Raw genomic sequence first — 16,248 nt, forward strand, 5'->3', positions numbered from 1 at the left:
TGCAGAGTACATCATGAGAAACACTGGGCTGGAAGAAGCACAAGCTGGAATCAAGATTGCCAGGAGAAATATCAATCACCTCAGATATGCAGATGACACCACCCTTATGGCAGAAAGTGAAGAGGAACTCAAAAGCCTCTTGATGAAAGTGAAAGTGGAGAGTGAAAAAGTTGGCTTAAAGCTCAACATTCAGAAAATGAAGATCATGGCATCCTGTCCCATCACTTCATGGGAAATAGATGGGGAAACAGTGGAAACAGTGTCAGACTTTATTTTGGGGGGCTCCAAAATCACTGCAGATGGTGACTGCAGCCATGAAATTAAAAGACGCTTACTCCTTGGAAGGAAAGTTATGACCAACCTAGACAGCATATTCAAAAGCAGAGACATTACTTTGCCAACTAAGGTCCGTCTAGTCAAGGCTATGGTTTTTCCTGTGGTCATGTATGGATGTGAGAGTTGGACTGTGAAGAAGGCTGAGCACCGAAGAATTGATGCTTTTGAACTGTGGTGTTGGAGAAGACTCTTGAGAGTCCCTTGGACTGCAAGGAGATCCAACCAGTCCATTCGGAAGGAGATCAGCCCTGGGATTTCTTTGGAAGGAATGATGCTAAAGCTGAAACTCCAGTACTTTGGCCACCTCATGCGAAGAGTTGACTCATTGGAAAAGACTCTGATGCTGGGAGGGATTGGGGGCAGGAGGAGAAGGGGATGACAGAGGATGAGATGGCTGGATGGCATCACTGACTCGATGGATGTGAGTCTGAGTGAACTCTGGGAGTTGGTGATGGACAGGGAGGCCTGGAGTGCTGCGATTCACAGGGTTGCAAAGAGTCCGACACAAATGAGTGACTGAACCAAACTGAACAATATCCAAATACTACTTGCACTTTTACTGTTAATACTGGAAGCAACAAATCTAACACAATTTAAAATTACAAATCCACTACAAACAGCCCTGCCTGCATTTCCAGAGCCCAGCATGTGAGTACTGCGACACCATGGTGTCTGACACAGTTCCACATGTATGAACATGAATTTAAAAATCGAACTTGAACATAAAATCAAGAACAGTTTAAAAAGATGGTGCAGAGTTACAAACTCGGGAAGATGTTTTACACACCACTGACTCCAGTCTACCTGCTTATTAAATCCCTCCCAGCTCACATTAGTGAGTTTCATAAGCAGGCTCTCTACCGCACTGAAGAAAATGCTGACTAGTCCAAGTCTTAAGTCAAAAATTTTTTTTTAAAGCTAATTACTCCTTCACCTCATATTTCTGAAAGTTGCAAAAGATTGGGGAAAGAAACTGGACCAATGAACTCTTGGCCTTATATTTTTGAGTCAATCTAGAAAAAATAATAGTCTATCAGTAACAACCCTCAGTCACTGCCATGGGTCTGTAATATGTTGGGTTGGCCAATATATCCACAGCAAATACAGTCTCTAGACTACAGAAGTAATGTAACTTGGGCCAGGTACTAGTGTCCTTAAAAACACAAAAGAGATTCTCCTAACCAGCCTCTACCCAAGGGACCCGCTCAGCAGACTGCCCTCATTCCCTTCATCAAAAACGCTGGGAGCTGGGCACCCATGCCACACTGAGTTCTCCCAGTTGATGAATTCCCCTTTCTCACATGCTCACCCAGGTCCAGCTGGGTCTGTCCCCAGACTTGTTCATGCCCATTGTGCATATTGCTATGGTCTCCTAACCGCGACATCAGCTGTCGAAACAGGAGTCTGAGCAGAAAGAGAAGTTGCTTCTAAGAAAAGGAAGATGAATGTTTGGAAAGCTTCTATGAAAGCAAATTGTTTGAAGAAACTGCTGTAAAAACAGATGTGGGCAAGATGATTGTAAAAGACTGAAAAGTAGTAAAAATATAGCATTGCATACTCAGATTGCTTTGCAAATATCCTTGCTCCATTTTGAACAAAGAAATACTGGATATATACACACGATGATAATGTCGCCAGCCTACTTATGAAAGATCATGACTATGAAACTCGAACTAAGTTGGTTAGAGAGCACTTAGTTGAGTAAAAAGGCTGGGGTGATGAATAAAACACAAAGTTGTGGAAAAGCATTAATGAACTAAATACTTTATCATCACACCTTGGAATCTAATTGCTTAGGTTATAATCCAAGCTCCATCACCTAAAAGGTGTGTGACCCTGGGGAAAATTACTCAACCTCCCTGAGCCGTCACTTCTGCACGTGTAGGAGGACTGATGATGATACCCAAAGGAAAGCTACTTAGCCCTGGACATCAGCAACAGCAACTATCAGTGTTAATTATCACTGTTTTTGTTCTTAGTACAACTACTGCTACCACAGTTGTGGACACTGAACACAATTACTATTATGTGGGGGGAGGGACATGCAGTATTTTGACGTTTAAAATGAGTCCTCAAGTTAAAAACGACTTTGCAACTTTGCAAAGAACTCACCAGTAAAATGACACAATGAACTGCAGCTGCAGAGGTCGCCCACCAAACACAGAGAGACGAAGCCCCAAATCTACTGGCAGTTGTGTCTGACTCTCCACGACCCTGTGGGCTGTAGCCCACCAAGCTCCTCCCTCCGTGGGATTTTTCCAGGCAAGAGTACTGGAGTGGGTTGCCATTTCCTCCTCCAGGGGATCCTCCCAGCTCAGGGATCGAACCTGAGTCTCCTAGATCTCCTGCAGGTGAATTTTTTTAACCACTGAGCCACCTGGGGAAGCCCAATCACTGGTACTGAGAGGCCACTAAAACTTTTACTTTTTCCTCATTTAAGGAAAGAGAGAATGCAAAAATATTTAAGTCAGGCTCAATTTGCGTAATAAAAACACATTCTAGAGAATTTTTTTTTTTGTAACAGATAATTGGATCAGTATTTTTTAAAACAGCAATTTTATCTAACATCTCCCACTTTAAAAGACACCATGATTTCAGCATTAGTTGAGAAAGACCAAGTACTGATTTCATTCTCTAGCTTTTGGGTGAGCAAATAGGATTCAGATCCCTGCAACACAATAAAACCACACCCCAAACACACACAACCTTCAACGTAGCCACGTAACAACATTCTCATGGCTTCAGCATCGCATTTCAGGAATTTACAGCAGCCTCTAGATAAAGTAATTGAAGGCCCAGCTTAACAGCTTAATCAGGTAATGGCTGAATCAAAATAGAACTCGCTAGAAACAAGGGTTTGTTGGAAACAAACAACAAAGCAACAGAGGTAGAGAGCTGTACTCAGTAAAGAAAACTCAGGGTTTCTTTCCCCAGTAGTTTAGCAGGAGGAGTCAGGACTTCTTAATAAAGAACTGCTTACTCTGAGCACATCTCCCCAGGGTTCCTATCCGCTGGAGTCAAGTTGTTTGGCAGTTGTCAATCAAAACATTACAATAAGAACTGCTGTCCAGCTGAGGCCTGTGTACAGTCATCAGGAATAGGATAGGCAAGTTTCTAGGTTCCTAAATCTCTGTTGAGAACTGCAAGCCTGCAAGCAGAGCAGGGCATTTCTGCATAATATCCTGGATGTTTTGAAAAGAGTCACAGGTGTGGAATTTCCACTCAGCTGTACATGACAACACAAAGACCAGGGTGTCCATGAGGAACACATCAAATATCAGTGAAATGCACGATTTTGTTACTGGCAGAGATTGTTAAGAACTCTGGGATAAAATCTTTCGTAAGATTGGGTAATTTTGAAATAAAAATAACACATACCACAGTGCTATTCTCTACCACGGAGCTCCTAGTCTGAATGATTCACACCTTGAGCCTGTGCAAGTCGGGAACTGACTGACTTCCTACTCCTCACCTGATGGCTGCGTGGGGAGCTGCTGATATTCACCTTCCCCCTGATGGCCACCACTCCTGCTGCTCAGAACCTGGCCTCCACTCCAGACTAATTCCTTTCCAACCACCTTGATCCTGTCCCCACATCCTTTCCCTATGCTGAGCTCTCCATCCGCCTCCAGAGCCGGGCAGACAGGTACCAGACCCTTGGGCTTAAGCTTGACCTCTTTCTTCAAAACAGACATGGACCCGGTAAGCACCTGGGAATGTGTCTCCTTGTGAGACTGTGAGCTCCCTGATGTCACCCTGTGCCTCTGACCTCACTAGGTAAGTGCACTTAAATTCAATCCACGTTGAATTTAACTTCTGTAAATGTCTTTTGGGGTTTCCCAGATGGTACAATGGTAAAGAATCTGCCTGCCAGAAAGATGTGGGTTCAATCCCTGGTTCAAGAAGATCCTCTGGGAGGAGGAAATAGCAACCCACTCCAGTATTCTTGCCTGGAAAATTCCATGAACAGAGGAGCCTCGTGGGCTACAGTCCATGGGGTTGCAAAGAGTTGGACACGACTAAGCACAGCACGGCACAAATATATGGTTAGGCCGTTTAATATAGCTATTCTCTTGCTCTGTATATCCCAGCTCGACCAATCTGTTCCACTCACATGTCTACCCAATCCTCTTCATTATGGGACTTAACTAGTCCCTGGTAACTGATGAGCCCACCTGACCTCAATTCTTCCCTATAATGGTAGCCTCCTTCTCCCCTAAGTACCAAAGATTGCTCTCATGTCTTGCCCTGCAGTCTGCCACACAAGGTGGGGTGTTGCTCCAGGACCCTTTGTGTAAAATCCTTGTCCAATAATTCACTGATGTCTCTGTCACTGTCCCCAGGCTCTTTCTTGACCCATGGGGTGCAGTCCAGCACCTGGTCTACACAGAGGACCTCATGGCCTCTTTCACTGTGGACCAAGATCCCACATTTGTCCAGAGTGAGGCAACAGCAGACAGAGGGGTAAGGTCACCAAGCTGCATCATGCCGACATAACGCAGAGGCATGTGAGTCAGCCTCCAGATTTCTTAAATGCCTCTGAGCCTGTCTTCTAGCAATCTACCCAGTTAATCTCCACAATATCCCAAACACAGGCAAGTCTTTTCAGTTTTTGTCTCTAAAAGATCTTCTTATTACCACCCACTTCTGCTCCCCTGTCATCATCCTTTTCAGCCTGTATATAATAGCCTCACTTAGTCAACTCCTAGGACACACTCCAAGAGACCCCCCAGCAGACAGAACAATCTGATAACAGTTAATTCATCAACTTCTGCTTCTAATTCTCTGCGGCCCCACCCACCTGGCCCTGTCTCCCTCTGCAAGTGGAAGTGGAAGCCACCTTCCACTCCTGGAACTCCGGCTCTCTGTCTGAAGCAAGCTCTCTCAGGGCCTTTGCACCTGCTGGTTCCTCTAGTGAAGCACTCTTTCCTCCAACTTCTTCCATGCCTGGCTCCTTAGCTCCTCAGATGAGGCTTCCTTGACCCCCATCTACTCAGCAAGCCTCCATCACCCTCAGCTTTCACCACTATCTATAGGCATTTATCTGTGTACTGACTTGTTTGTCTTCCTGCCTAAAATGGAAACTCTATAAGAGCACTGGCTTTGTCTTATCCTAAACTCAATAAGCCAGTAAATGTGGAAAACTCAGCAGTGGCCAAAGGACTGGAAAAGGTCAGTTTTCATTCCAATCCCAAAGAAAGGCAATGCCAAAGAATGCTCAAACTACCGCACAATTGCACTCATCTCACATGCTAGTAAAGTAATGCTCAAAATTCTCCAAGCCAGGCTTCAGCAATATGTGAACCATGAACTTCCTGATGTTTAAGCTGGTTTTAGAAAAGGCAGAGGAACCAGAGATCAAATTGCCAACATCCGCTGGGTCATGGAAAAAGCAAGAGAGTTACAGAAAAACATCTATTTCTGCTTTATTGACTATGCCAAAGCCTTTGACTGTGTGGATCACAATAAACTGTGGAAAATTCTGAAAGAGATGGGAATACCAGACCACCTGATCTGCCTCTTGAGAAATCTGTATGCAGGTCAGGAAGCAACAGTTAGAACTGGACATGGAACAACAGACTGGTTCCAAATAGGAAAAGGAGTTCATCAAGGCTGTATATTGTCACCCTGTTTATTTAACTTCTATGCAGAGTACATCATGAGAAATGCTGGGCTGGAAGAAGCACAAGCTGGAATCAAGATAGCCAGGAGAAATATCAATCACCTCAGATATGCAGATGACACCACCCTTATGGCAGAAAGTGAAGAGGAACTCAAAAGCCTCTTGATGAAAGTGAAAGTGGAGAGTGAAAAAGTTGGCTTAAAGCTCAACATTCAGAAAATGAAGATCATGGCATCCTGTCCCATCACTTCATGGGAAATAGATGGGGAAACAGTGGAAACAGTGTCAGACTTTATTTTTCGGGGCTCCAAAATCACTGCAGATGGTGACTGCAGCCATGTAATTAAAAGACGCTTACTCCTTGGAAGGAAAGTTATGACCAACCTAGACAGCATATTCAAAAGCAGAGATAATACTTTGCCAACTAAGGTCCGTCTAGTCAAGGCTATGGTTTTTCCTGTGGTCATGTATGGATGTGAGAGTTGGACTGTGAAGAAGGCTGAGCGCCGAAGAATTGATGCATTTGAACTGTGGTGTTGGAGAAGACTCTTGAGAGTCCCTTGGACTGCAAGGAGATCCAACCAGTCCATTCTGAAGGAGATCATCCCTGGGATTTCTTTGTAAGGAATGATGCTAAAGCTGAAACTCCGGTACTTTGGCCACCTCAGGCGACGAGTTGACTCATTGGAAAAGACTCTGATGCTGGGAGGGATTGGGGGCAGGAGGAGAAGGGGACGACAGAGGATGAGATGGCTGGATGGCATCACTGACTCGATGGACATGAGTCTAAGTGAACTCTGGGAGTTGGCAATGGACAGGGAGGCCTGGCGTGCTGTGTTTCATGGGGTCGCAAAGAGTTGGACACGACTGAGCAACTGATCTGATCTGATCTGACACTTTATTACCAGAGCTTGGTACTTAGTGAGAGCTCAAAAAATTTCTGTTAAATGAATAAATAATAAAGGAATGAGTATCTTCTAGAAGAATCAATATTTTCAACACACCCCCTCCCCCACTACGAATCAGATCCCAGTGGGCCCAGCTTTCTGGAATGACAAAAGGAAGAGCTGTCCCTTTGGTGAAATAAGCCCTATGTCTGCCCACCCCAGGCCTTCCCTTCATTCATGCCCTCTTCTCTCATTAATCCTCAGCAGTCTTACTACTGACCACCTTTCTCTCTGGAAACCCAGAGCTCTCTGGCTCAGAAAACCGGAACACGGCCTTGGAGTGGAGCCAAGGTCGCAGACTCACATTTGAGGGTCCCAGTGCAAGGCGGTGGGGAACCAACACCCTCTGGAGTGCTCCACCTCTGGCCCAGAGCCCTGTCCTTCACAGGAACAAAAACAGGAAGGGAGCAGAGGTCTCCAGCGGCCTGAGAGTCTAGGTAAAACTCTGATGCCTGGCCAGCCTGGGGCCCAAGAGAGGGAGGAAAGAGCAGGTGGGTGAGGGTCAGTCAAGGCCATGGAATTTGGGAAGAGATACCTCCATTCCCTGCTCTGAAATCAAACATGCCTGCCTTCAAAATCTGATTCCAACATCTTCGTTTCTGAAGGCCACACGGATGCTATTTAATCTTTCTGAGCCTCTGTTTCCACAGCTGTCAAAATAGATTTCACAATTTCTACTTTAAGGCAACTGCCGGGCACTTTGCCCCAAGATGATATGTCTGGCTGCACCCACCAACCTTCAGTCCCTCAGGATGAGCCCATTACTCTTATTAAAAATTCAACCCGGTATCAGTCCTGCTCGGTGACTTTTGATAAAATGTGTAGATTTTTCCAAATGTTTTGAGGCTGAGCCATAAAAGCTGATTCACATTTCCTTAACTTGGTTTAAAAACAAGGCCAGTCTGATTCTCAAATTTAGCATATACATAGCAGCCATTCAATACATGTTTTTCCATGAATGAATCAAACAACAAGATGGGCTGTATCTATACTGAGTCTATTAAGTCTGACAAACTAAAATCCCTTTTTTCACAAGGAGTGTGTGCTGTCATGCACTAATTCACCTTGTGCTTTGATACCACAAACAAACGAGGCAAGAAAACAGATTCAGACCATTAAAAGGCTCAAGACTTTGACACATTTCTTTCTGATGGAGACCATGGGAAAATGTGCAAGTGGGATGCTAAACTCCTTGTTTCTTCTGGAGATTATCTGTCAGCTCCTACAGCACTTATGCTTTCAGAAACCAAAAGGACTGTTCAAAATTGAACAATTCCTCAGCAAAAAAACAAAGAGTGAAATTCAAACAACTTCTCAAAATCATGAATTATCGGGAGATGCAAGTTAAAATCACAATGAGATATTTCCTTACACCTGTCAGAATGGCTATCATCAAAAAGACCACAAATAACAAATGTTGACAAGGATGTGAAGAAAACGAATGCTTGCGCACTATTGGTGGGAATGTAAATTGGCATAGCCACTATGGAAAACAGTATGGAAGTTCCTCAAAACACTAAAACTAAAACTACTATGTGACCCAGCAATTCCACTGCAGGGTACAGATCCAAAGAAAAAGATAGATGTACCTGTATGTTCACTGGAGCAATGTTTACAACAACCAAGATATGGAAGCAACCTAAGTTCCCACTGATAAATGAATGGATGAAGACATTGTATATACATAGAGACACACACACACATAATGGAACATTACTCAACCATGAAAAGAATGAAATTTTGCCATCTGCAACAACATGGATGGACTTGGAGGATATTATGCTAGATAGCATATTCAAAAGCAGAGACATTACTTTGCCAACAAAGGTTCGTCTAGTCAAGGCTATGGTTTTTCCTGTGGTCATGTATGGATGTGAGAGTTGGACTGTGAAGAAGGCTGAGCGGCGAAGAATTGATGCTTTTGAACTGTGGTGTTGGAGAAGACTCTTGAGAGTCCCTTGGACTGCAAGGAGATCCAACCAGTCCATTCGGAAGGAGATCAGCCCTGGGATTTCTTTGGAAGGAATGATGCTAAAGCTGAAACTCCGGTACTTTGGCCACCTCATGCGAAGAGTTGACTCATTGAAAAAGACTCTGATGCTGGGAGGGATTGGGGGCAGGAGGAGAAGGGGATGACAGAGGGTGAGATGGCTGGATGGCATCACTGACTCAATGGACGTGAGTCAGAGTGAACTCCGGGAGTTGGTGATGGACAGGGAGGCCCGGCGTGCTGGGATTCATGGGGTCGCAAGGAGTCAGACACGACTGAGCGACTGATCTGATCTGATCTGATGCTAAGTGAAATAAGTCAGATAGAAAAAGACAAACACTATATGTGGAATTTCCCTGGAGAAGGAAATGGCAACCCACTCCAGTATTCTTGCCTGGAGAATCCCAAGGACAGAGAAGCCTGGCAGGCTACTGTCCATGGGGTCGCAAGAGTAGGACGCGACTCAGTGACTAAACTATTACTACTATACGTGGAATTCAGAAAACAAAGCAAATTAACAAACATAGCTAAACACAGAGGCATAGAGACAGAGAACACACAGTTGCCAGAGGGGAAGTAGGGGAGAAGAGAAATAAGTGAGGGAGATTAACAGGTAGAAACTTCACATTACAAAAGAAGTAAGTCACAAGTGCAGTGTTCAGTGTGGAGAATACAATCAATAATGATATAGTATCTTTGTACAGTGACAGATCATAACTAGACTTATCATGGTGATCATTTTGAAATGTATAAAAATATTGAATCGTTATGTGGTACATCAGGAACTAACAGTGTTATAGGTCAAGTTCACTTCAAAAAACAAACAGACTCCTAGGAAAAGAGATCAGATTTGTGGTTACAAGAGGTGAGGCATAGAGGGAGGGGAAGTTGGATGAAGGTAGTCAAAAAGTACAAATTTCCAGTTAAAAGGTGAAAAAGTACTAGGGAGACAATGTATAACATGATTAACATAATTAGCACTTCTGCATGTAATCCATGAAAGTTGTTAGGAGAGTAAATCCTAAGAGCTCTCATCACAAGGATAATGTTTTTCTTTTTTTTAATTTCTTTGATTTTGTACCTATATGAGATGACAGATTTTCACTAAACTTATTGTGGTCATCATTGCATGACATCTGTGAGTCAAATCATTATGCTGTATACTTTAAACTTCTACAGTGCTATATGTCAGCTATATCTCAATAAAACTGGAATAGAAAAAAATAAACAATCTTCATTCCATATCTGGGCTATCATCAAATTTTGCAAGAGTATTTAGCAGAAGCATTCCTCTTTTAGACTTGCTCCATAAATCCTGAAAACAAGGAAAAACATTGCCTAAGATTGACCCTCGGCAAAGGAATCTGATGAAACCTGTCAGTTCTGTGCCACAGCATGACATCCTTGAAGGTTCCTGGTAATCGTGATTATTGAGCTTTCTGCTCTATCTCAGGCTGCATGTACAAAACATGATTTCTTGTAGCTCATACACACTTATCCACCAAGGCAGCAGCACCTCAGGGCCAAAAAGACTCCATCCTGTTAGAGTCTCAGCCAGGTATGTTTTAGTCTAAGAAAACACACACAAACCCACAGAGAGGAAAACAAGAGCCAGCTATTCCCTTTGCAAAAAAAGTGCCCAAGGGTTTGTGTTTCTCTGTGCGTATGTGTGTGTTTTACATTAGCTACATTTATCATATGGAAAAACTGAGACTTCGAGAAGTTAAGGAATTTCACCAATTTAACACATACAGAGGTGGAGCTGGGGGTTTTCTTTTTTTCTTTACAATGAATTTAATGTATGAAAATAGGACTAGTACACAATTTGGCAAATGCCCCTGGTTAGGCAGAGTGTGGAATGTCTGAACAAGAGGCAGGATAAAAGTAAGGTGCTTATAAAACGGCACACTTGCAAAGAGCACAGGTCTAAAGTTAGAAGGTTCTGGGTCCTAGTCCCAGCTGACATACTAATGAGCTGTGGGATAGAGGCAAGTCACTTAACTTCTTCGGTTTTAGTTTCCTTACTCAAAGATGGAGACTCAACAATAAACGCATGCATTACCTACTTCCCGGAGTTACTGAGAAAGCTGTGAAAATACAAAGGCACATTCAAAAGTCACATAACTACTATAATATATATATGTATATGTGTGTGTATATATAAAGAGCACCCCCAAAATTACCTGCATCCATTCTTGCTCAAATTAAATTTCTTTCCTCTTGCTAATAAAAGGATCGATTGGAATGTGAGATAATTTTGTGACTCAGGATGAACACAGCTCCTGGAGAATGTACACCGCTGTTTTGAGGACATGTGATCCACTCCGTCACAACCAGGCATCTTTCAGTGCCCTAACCAATGGATCCATTCCAGTTCTGCAGGGAGTCAGGCCCTAAGCCAATTACTTCAGGTTTACCAAACACTAACAAGGTGCTTAGAGTGCCCAGAACACTGAACACATCACGAACAGGCAAAAAGAAACACCAACCCGCAGGACAACAGATGTGGCCAAGTGTGAGAAATATCATGGCGACACAGGTCACATTTAAAGTGGCTGCCAGATGCTCCCTTCTATACCCTTCTGGGTAAGCTCTTCCTGAACTCTCACTTGAGGACAATAGTCAACTGTCTTCAACAAATCATCACCCCCTAGGAAATCTAAAGAAGAGACACCAGGACAAATCCCTCACTGGGCAAGTTACCGCTCTTTCTTGGCGCTCCTGGTTGACCCGGTCCGGAGCCCACTCTGAAGTCAGCTGTTTCCTGTTCACTCTCCCATTTTCCACCCTTCACATTTATCTGTTCTAGAACCTAAGTAAGCCCTTCAAACTCTGTCCAAAAAGACCATCACATGGTTGAATAACTACAAGGATGATGGGAACCATCAAAGAAAATATACCTAGAAAGCGCTGCCTGGACTCACCAGACTTGTCAGAAAAGACACTTCAGGGAAAACATTCACAGAGCAGCTCACAGAACATCTGACTGCCAACACACAGTACAAGGTGCAAACTTTATTGCGTATCAGAACTACCCAGAGGTTGCGGAAAGCCCAAGGTTCCCGTGGCAGTTGCTGATGCTGGTTTCCAGAGACCACACTTGAAAAATCTGTCATGGTAAGTGGGCAAGGGCTACCCAGTCGGTCATCCCCATGGGGCAACTTCAGCTCCTGATTCATCCTCCTCCATCCCCAAAATAAGCCTTAAGGAAACTCATAATAGGAATTAAACAATCAGCCCTCTGCCTCCCTTCTCCTTGCCCAGACGTACAGCCATTCGGCCATGGATGAAAAGAACAACTGTCCAGCCATTCCGCACAGGTATCTCCTGGGTTGAGTCCTATTCTCCCCTGTGTACTACATGATTTTGCAAAAGGAGTGAGTTATGATGCAAAACAGAGGATGTGGAGTTGCAGGAAGTGCATTCGGGTTCCCCAGGTCCCCTTCCCTGAGTGGTGCAAGTTCCTAGCACTCAGTGACGGAGTACGCCAGTGGGACAGTGCCAGGGAAATGCTTTGACCCGATTTTCTCCTCACTCATTTTTCCTGATGCTCTGCCACAATGCACTGTGATTTCCCGCCGAGAAGTTACTTCATGTCACCAACAACCCAGTGCAAAAAAAAGTGTGTGGTCCTAAGCATACTGCATCTCAAGGCAGAAGTGGACGTGGGGTGGGGGGTGGTGTGGAATGGTGGCAGGGCCAATTCCCTTCAGAGCAGGATCCATACGGACATGAGTTTGGGTTTTGCCCTGGAAGGGACTATTAGAAATATTTCTTTCCTTCCCAAAGTTGATTGTGTTATATAATGCACTATTTCACAGCGGGAGTTACTGCTACAGTAATATTGTTTTGTTTTAGGGAGTGTCAACGGAAGTTCCCACAGAGAATAGCGTTGTAAATAAGGTAAACACTCAGTGATAAGAGGGCATCATACAACTCTCTTCTATGGTTCAAATATGGAAATCTGGCCAGTGTTCACCATACAATCAGCTTGGCCTTTTCTGGCCCTCAGACAGGGGAGGTTTACATATATTTGGGGCTGTAACTGTGGGCCTAAAAACCACCTTCAGGCTAAATAAGGAAAAAGAATGAAGGGTGATTCATTTGCAGCGTTTTGGTAAATATATTTACATAGCGTGTATGTTTGCAAATACCTGGTCTTTGCAAAGATTTTTCTGGACACAAATTAGCATATTTGGTAGAACAAATGTGACTTTGCCTCCCAAGAAAAAAAAACTCTGACTAGCTTTTTCACCCATGCAGAAGGGCAACAGTTCCCAGGCTGTGAGTGCCTCATCTGGTGTAAACCCCATGAAGTCTTGGAAGTCAAACATTTTCCAAAGCAGTAACACTAATACAGTCTCCACTGACCCCAAATTTAGGAATTAATCTCAGACATACGCACAGAGTCAGACACGACTGAAGCGACTTAGCAGCAGCAGCAGCAGCATACCATGTTCAAGATACAGACCTCAAGTCCAGATAGCTCTATTTAGAAAATTCTGGAGCAGGAGAGCTCAGCCACTCAGAATACTGCACCATATTGGCTGTGGCCTCAAGCCCACTGATTTAAAAATCTTGCCCTCTCCATACCCGCCCCCAAATCCACTCATTTGCATGCACAGATGAGGCCATGCAAGAGCTGCCTTCATACCCAATGCCCTTGCTTGTTCTTATCCTCACCTGTTCTCCAGGAGCGTCATGCACACCACCTCTCGCACCCCGGGGTTGTTGGCCTTCTCCACCGAACAGCCCTGCAAGTTCCAGGTGGCCAGCCTCAGCACAGGCCGCCCGTCCCTCGTGCCCCCAAAGGCCTCCACCGAGGGCCTCGTGGAGATGATCTGCGTGGGCCCCCCAGGCGGCAGGTCTAGGTCTTCACTCTGCAAGCTTAGCGAGGTGGGGCTGGGGTGAGGCTTGGCGGTGAAGGTCAGACCGCCGTTGGTGTGGGTGGACGGAGGCCTGGACCTCTCGGCAAACACCTGGTGCCGTATCCTGTCCAGGAAGGCGGCATTGATCCCGCCCATCCTCACCAGGTCCTCGACGCTGCGGAAGGGCCCATGTTCACGGCGGTAGTCCACGATGCTGACGGCCATCTTCTCCGTGAGGCCCCGCACGCTCATGAGCTGAGCCGGGGTGGCTGTGTTGATGTTGACACGCGGGGTGAGGGGCACGGCAGCGGCGGTGGCCAGGTGGTGAGGCTGCTGCTCTGCCATCAAGTCCCTCCTCAGGGAGCTGGGGGAGTGCTGCGCCGAGCTGCCCTTGCTGCTCACGCAGATCTCAAACTTGACCTGCTCCAGTTTGGTGGCACCCACGCCACTGACCAGTGCCAGGTCCTCCACTTTCTTGAAGCCACCGATGTACTCGCGGTACTCCACAATGCTCCGTGCCACCGCGCGCGTCACCCCCGGCAGGGTCATCAGCTCCTCCTCCGTGGCGGTGTTGATGTTAAGTCTCTCCTGGTTGACCAGGATGTTGCTGAAGTTGCAGGCTGCGCTGAACTTGCGACTATGGGACAGGTCCGAGGGGTCCCGGGGGATGGAGCGGTGGCAGCCCAGGGTGCTCCCCATGGCAGGATCAGGAGTCCAGGAAGCCTTTTGGCTAGGGAGGAAGCCCAGTAGACCTCACAGGCACAGAGGGAAGGTGCAGGATTCAGGGCATGAAATGGTTACCTAGACAAACATTAAATAACCTGCCCCGAGTGTCCAAAACTACCTTTCACTTGGCCACCTGGAAAACAAATAAACACAAATCGATTGAATCAGTTAATCAGTTTGCATTAGCACTCCCTACCTACAGCTTGGATTCTTAGCCAGGAGTCCAGGGCTGATGTCTGTCTGTGAACCTTAGGAAACACACACAAGGGGGCTGTCCCATGAGGATTTACCTCTAGTGAAGCCCAATTTTTATCACGTTAGGGTCAAAAAACGCTATAAGCAGCTTCTCCTGGAAGGAGACCTATACCCACCAGCCTACTACACCTCTCCTCCTTGCCTCTCAACTCTTTCAGCACTGGGGCCATCTCCCCGCCTCCAGTCGCTTCCATTTAAACTCTCAGGCAAAAGGGAGTGGGCATCCCCACGCCCCCGGCTCCTGACACTCAGCACCACCAGCAACTTTGAAATTCCATCCTCACTAATGCGGGCACGGAGAAAGGGTTTATCATCCTCTACCAGAGTTGGCGCCGTTCCTAGCGCCCCACCTCTCAGCTGCTCCTTTGGGGCGTCCTCCTTCCACCTGCGGCTCCGAAGCCTGAGCCCAGCCCAGGACAGCGCCGGCGCAGGTGCTGATCAGCGGCTGGCCGCGGGATCCCTCCCACGCCACCTCGGACCGCGCGTCCCAGCTGTTTCTGCTGGAGAAAACTCTTGAGTGCCTCTCCCAGAACCGGCAGGAGCTGCAGGGCTTCGCGGAGGCGGCAGCGGCAGTGAAATCCGGACGCTGCGGCTGCACCAAGACTGGCGGCGCTGCCGCAGTTGCGTTCATCCAAACGAAAAGTCCTTCTCCCGACTCGGACGCGGTATCCGCAAGAACCGGGTCCAGAGCCCAGCACCAAAGCCACAGCCGCCGATCGCCGTCTGTGTCAAAGCCGAAGTCCCGGCCGCCAGGCCCGCGCCTCCTCCCGCACTACGGCCACGCCTCCTCGCGAGCTCCAACCCCTCCTCCGGACTCCGAGGGCACGTGGGGGCGGGGCCGGAGCTCTAGCCCGGACACCAGGGCTTCAAACCCGAGAACGCGAGGCGGGCCCTGATGTTCAGGAGGCGGGGCCGCGGGGCGCGGGGGCGGTGCCAGGACGCGAGGTGGTTGGAATGCAAGGCCCAAGAGTGTGAGAGGCGGGGCTATGCTGCGAGAGGCCTGGCCCCAGCGTGAAGAGGTGGTGATGGAACCCCGAAAGCAGAAGCAGGGCCTGGGCGGAAGGGGGCGGGCCCCGGGAGCATGGAGGCGGGGCCGACGCCACCCTTGCAGCGGCGGGTCACCCGAAGGCTGTTCTCCGGTCCGCTGCCCCTGAGCTCGGGTTGCTACCGGGGATCAAAGGCTGGCTGTATGGCATAGAGGGTTTTTAGTCTCGCCCGAGGCGGGACTCTCCCGACAGCTTTTCGGTGGGCTGCAGCTAGGGGTGCGGCAAACGCTACCGGGCCGTCAGCCCAAATTTAGTCCGTCTTTGGGGCGTGGGGACAGGGCGAAGACACTCCCTGTGTGGGAGGCACACCTACGGGTCGGGAGCCTAGCCTGCGTTCTGAGAACATTCGAGGACTGAATGGGAACTTTTTATCTTCCGCCGCCCTCTTTCGTCCTCCTCTTTTCTTCCTTTTGTGTATTACCTTTACCCTGCTTACATACAACCCTAGCAACTCTAT

At 46.9% G+C, this 16,248-nt stretch overlaps 1 protein-coding gene across 2 annotated transcripts in view; it reads right to left on the bottom strand.

Moving 5' to 3' along the window:
• EEPD1 (endonuclease/exonuclease/phosphatase family domain containing 1) overlaps positions 1-15,558 on the bottom strand; it is a 127,144-nt gene extending 111,586 nt beyond the window's left edge. The window contains exons 1-2 of one of the 2 annotated variants that reach the window (XM_025291172.3): positions 15,096-15,558; positions 13,580-14,623 (exon numbers count right to left, since the gene is read on the bottom strand). In XM_025291172.3, the coding sequence (XP_025146957.2) occupies positions 13,580-14,463 (884 nt within the window). In that variant the 5' untranslated portion in view covers positions 14,464-14,623; positions 15,096-15,558. Of the gene's footprint in view, positions 1-13,579; positions 14,624-15,066 lie in introns of both variants that reach the window. The other variant, XM_025291173.3, reaches the window with a different exon arrangement.
• Positions 15,559-16,248: the final 690 nt, after the last annotated feature.

This window comes from Bubalus bubalis, chromosome 8 (assembly GCF_019923935.1).
Source record: "Bubalus bubalis isolate 160015118507 breed Murrah chromosome 8, NDDB_SH_1, whole genome shotgun sequence".
NCBI classification, from domain to species: domain Eukaryota; kingdom Metazoa; phylum Chordata; class Mammalia; order Artiodactyla; family Bovidae; genus Bubalus; species Bubalus bubalis.